This window comes from Selaginella moellendorffii, unplaced genomic scaffold (genome assembly GCF_000143415.4).
Source record: "Selaginella moellendorffii unplaced genomic scaffold, v1.0 SELMOscaffold_419, whole genome shotgun sequence".
NCBI classification, from domain to species: Eukaryota; Viridiplantae; Streptophyta; class Lycopodiopsida; order Selaginellales; family Selaginellaceae; genus Selaginella; species Selaginella moellendorffii.
Window position 1 is genome coordinate 4,278 of NW_003314674.1, and position 1,518 is coordinate 5,795.

The 1,518-nt window shown below is 59.7% G+C and overlaps 1 protein-coding gene across 1 annotated transcript in view; it reads left to right on the forward strand.

Moving 5' to 3' along the window:
* LOC9641222 (altered inheritance of mitochondria protein 21) overlaps window positions 1-1,155 on the forward strand; it is a gene marked incomplete at its 3' end in the record, with an annotated part of 5,426 nt that extends 4,271 nt beyond the window's left edge. The window contains exon 3 of the mRNA XM_024668108.1: window positions 28-1,155. Within this exon, the coding sequence (XP_024523876.1) occupies window positions 28-1,155 (1,128 nt within the window). The remainder of the gene's footprint in view (window positions 1-27) is intronic.
* Between the last annotated feature and the right edge of the window lie 363 nt (window positions 1,156-1,518).

The following is a 1,518-nucleotide window of genomic DNA, read 5'->3' on the forward strand; positions in this document are numbered from 1 at the left end:
GTCCAGGAGCCAGAGCCTGTTGCTGAGGCCGTTCCCGGGCCAGAGGCCGTGCCTGAGGCTGCTGAGGAACCTGCCCAGGAGGTGGAACTGGCCGAGCCACTCGTAGCTCAAGTACCAACCGCCACAGTGGATGCCGTCTTGCCCGCACACGAGGAAATCGAGGCCGAAGAGAGTATAGAGCCGGCCGAGGGGGCTGTGGATGAGCAGGTGGAGAATGTTGAGCCCAGGGAGAGTGCTTCAGTCGCGATCCTGGAGGAGGGAGAAAAGTTGGCGGTGCCAGAGATCGACAGTGGTCCACCGGATTCCATTTCTGCGACAGATCCCATGGTGGAGGACACACAGGGAGCATGTCCTGCCAGTGAAGACATTCACGAGCTTGTGGAAGAGGAGCAAACCAAAGTCGATGTGCCACAGCAAGTTTCCGAACGCGAGGTCGAGCTTCCCATTCCAGTAGAAGAACTCCCAGAGTCGGCGAAGGAAGCCGTCCAGGAGCCAGAGCCTGTTTCTGAGGCCGTTCCCGGGCCAGAGGCCGTGCCTGAGGCTGCTGAGGAACCTGCCCAGGAGGTGGAACTGGCCGAGCCACTCGTAGCTCAAGTACCAACCGCCACAGTGGATGCTGTCTTACCAGCACACAAGGAAATCGAGGCCGAAGAGAGCATAGAGCCGGCCGAGGTGGCTGTGGATGACCAGGTGGAGAATGTCGAGCCCAGGGAGAGTGCTTCAGTCGCGATCCTGGAGGAGGGAGAAAAGTTGGCGGTGCCAGAGATCGACAGTGGTGCACCGGATTCCATTTCTGCGACAGATCCCATGGTGGAGGACACACAGGGAGCATGTCATGCCAGTGAAGACATTCACGAGCTTGTGGAAGAGGAGCAAACCAAAGTCGATGTGCCACAGCAAGTTTCCGAACGCGAGGTCGAGCTTCCCATTCCAGTAGAAGAACTCCCAGAGTCGGCAAACGAAGCCGTCCAGGAGCCAGAGCCTGTTGCTGAGGCCGTTCCCGGGACAGAGGCCGTGCCTGAGGCTGCTGAGGAACCTGCCCAGGAGGTGGAACTGGCCGAGCCACTCGTAGCTCAAGTACCAACGGCCACAGTGGATGCCGTCTTACCCGCACACGAGGAAATCGAGGCCGAAGAGAGCATAGAGCCGGCCGAGGGGGCTGTGGATGACCAGGTGGAGAATGTCGAGCCCAGGGAGAGTGCTTCAGTCGCGGTCCTGGAGGAGGGAGAAAAGTTGGCGGTGCCAGAGATCGAGAGTGGTGCACCGGATTCCATGCATGCAACAGATCCCATGGTGGAGGACACACAGGGAGCATCTCCTGCCAGTGAAGACATTCACGAGGTCGTGGAAGAGGAGCAAACCAAAGTCGATGTGCCACAGCGAGTTTCCGAACGCGAGGTCGAGCTTCCCATTCCAGTAGAAGACTCCCAGAGTCGGCAAACGAAGTCGTCCAGGAGCCAGAGCCTGTTGCTGAGGCCGTTCCTGGGCCAGAGGCCGTGCCTGAGGCTGCTGAGGAAC